The sequence below is a fragment of the Colossoma macropomum genome, unplaced genomic scaffold (assembly GCF_904425465.1).
Source record: "Colossoma macropomum unplaced genomic scaffold, Colossoma_macropomum, whole genome shotgun sequence".
Classification (NCBI taxonomy): Eukaryota; Metazoa; Chordata; class Actinopteri; order Characiformes; family Serrasalmidae; genus Colossoma; species Colossoma macropomum.
This window is the reverse complement of record NW_023494808.1, coordinates 1-2,500: the sequence shown is the minus strand read 5'-3', so window position 1 is coordinate 2,500 and position 2,500 is coordinate 1. Positions and strand designations below refer to the sequence as shown.

The window sequence follows — 2,500 nt, the reverse complement described above, 5'->3', positions numbered from 1 at the left end:
ATATTATTAATCTGAGATTGAAATTAATAAATTGATGATAATCTGACAGTTTTAGATTAATAATTTGATGATAATCTAACAGTTTTTTATTAATAAATTGATGATCTCACAGTTTTAGATTAAAAAATTGATAATCTGACAGTTTTAGATTAATAATGTGACGATAATTTAACAGTTTTTATGATTGTATGATAGTCTGTGAGATTATTGTGGTTGATGCTGGATGTTTGTGGCTCTAGGTATCTGCTGCTCTGGCGCAGAACGTGGGTTCTCTAACGAATTCGTCTATCACGGCTCTGGGGAACTCCAGCGTTGGCCTGAGCACCGGTCAGATCACCAACACCCCCCCATCTGTCCTCTTGTCCTCCCTCAGTATCCTCAGCAGTGTGGTGGGCTGGAGTCAAGGTCAAGCCATGGTCATCATCCAAACCCTGCTCTCCTCGGGATTCTACAAGGTATTATTATTATTATTATTATTATTATTACTGTTGTTGCTGTTGTTGCTATTATTATTTTATTTTAGTGTGTTTTATTTTTTAATGTGTTAAACTCAGTAAATAAACAATGAGTGTGTATTAAACGTGCAGTAGTGTGTCTCTGTAGAATATATGTCACTTATATACACTCAGAAAGTCAATAATAACATGGAATTTGAATTTTTAAAACTTTTATTCACAGCAGTGTATAAACATTATTACGCTTAGTCACCTCAGTCACACAGCAGTGTGTATTTAAAAGGCCGTTTATCTGGTCAGTAGGTGTTTATTACAGTAGAATAAATCCACATATGTGTTGTTTGTCAGTGGAATTATGATATGCTGGTCAGAAGAGTGCAGTTAGAGGAACACAGGTTTGATACAGTATCTTATATATAATATGTACAGTATGTTACACATATTCTCTCTCTCTCTGTATCTCTCTCTGTCTCCCCCTGGTGGTGGTGGTCGTGATGGTGTAGATCTCCTCCTCTGACTCGTTGCTGAAATTGGGGACGTTAGTGAGCGGCCTCCCCTCCACCATCTTCTACACCGTTGATCCACGTACGCTCATGACTGTCATCCAATCACAGAGCTTCGTGACCAACATCATCACAGCACCCACCGTGGTCCAGCAGAGCATCGTCAACCAGGTACCTCATACACTTATACAGTATACATACACATATACACATATACACTCATACGTACACATACGCAAACATACACTCATACACACATACACTCATACGTACACACACATACACACACACACACACAAACATACACACACACGCACACACACTCATACACACACATACATACACAATAATAAGTACATACACAAACATACACTCATACACACACATACACACTCATACGTACACACACATACACACATACATACATACACACACACACACACACACACACACACACACACTCATACGTACACACACACACACACACACACACACACACACACACACATACACTCATACGTACACACACACACACACACATACACACACACATACACACATACACTCATACGTACACACACACACACACATACACACACACACACACACAAACATACACACACACACACACACAAACATACACACATACACACACACACACACACACAAACAAACATACACACACAAACACACACATTCATTCATACATTGATCCGTACATTATTCATATATTCGTACATCAGGACTGTCTGATCTGAGTAAAGCAGCGTGTAGTGATTCTCTCACTGTCAGAGCTGTAGGTGTTATAACTGGTTAATAACACCTCTCTCTCTCCTGCAGATCATCACTGTGAACGCTTCTTCTGACGCTGTTGTGAACAACATTCCGAACTCAATGGCCACTCTGATTCCCAGGAATTCCCTGCTGACTCTGTCCCAGTCTTCGGCTACTGTTCTCAATCAGAAACAGTGGAAATACGAGCAGGTTCGGCCTCTTCGGTCACTTCCTGCTGATATTTAAGGGGCAAAAAAATTCAGATAACCGTTATCAGACCAAACGATTTGATTTTCATATTATTTTACGTTTTCATGTTATACTCCAGGAGTTCTAGTTAAGCAGGGCTTTACTGACTGATATATAATGTTAAATATCCCTACATAATTTATGATTCCTGTATAATTTATATTAGCCTGAATGAGCAATAACAGACGTATTGTGAGTAATAAAAGCAGCACTTATGAAAGAGTATGGAAATGCATGGAAATGTATGGAAATATATGGAAATATGTGTTTGTGTTTTCCAGGCAATGCTGTTCTTCGACACGGTGGCCGGAGTAATCGCAGACGAAAACACGTGAGTTATTTCACTCAGAATGATTAATTTACCTGTTTGAGCACATCTGAGAGTCCTAATAGAATAATTAACATCCAGAATGAAGTTCTGATAAAATTAACACCCAGAATGAAGTTCTAATAAAATTAACATCCAGAATGAAGTTCTAATAAAATTAACATCCAGAATGAAGTTCTAATAAATTAACA

The 2,500-nt window shown here is 38.4% G+C and overlaps 1 protein-coding gene across 1 annotated transcript in view; it reads left to right on the top strand.

Moving 5' to 3' along the window:
• LOC118797672 overlaps window positions 1-2,312 on the top strand; it is a gene marked incomplete at its 3' end in the record, with an annotated part of 103,295 nt that extends 100,983 nt beyond the window's left edge. Inside the window, exons 82-85 of the mRNA XM_036556948.1 lie at window positions 240-455; window positions 959-1,129; window positions 1,799-1,942; window positions 2,263-2,312. Of these exons, the coding sequence (XP_036412841.1) occupies window positions 240-455; window positions 959-1,129; window positions 1,799-1,942; window positions 2,263-2,312 (581 nt within the window). The remainder of the gene's footprint in view (window positions 1-239; window positions 456-958; window positions 1,130-1,798; window positions 1,943-2,262) is intronic.
• Window positions 2,313-2,500: the final 188 nt, after the last annotated feature.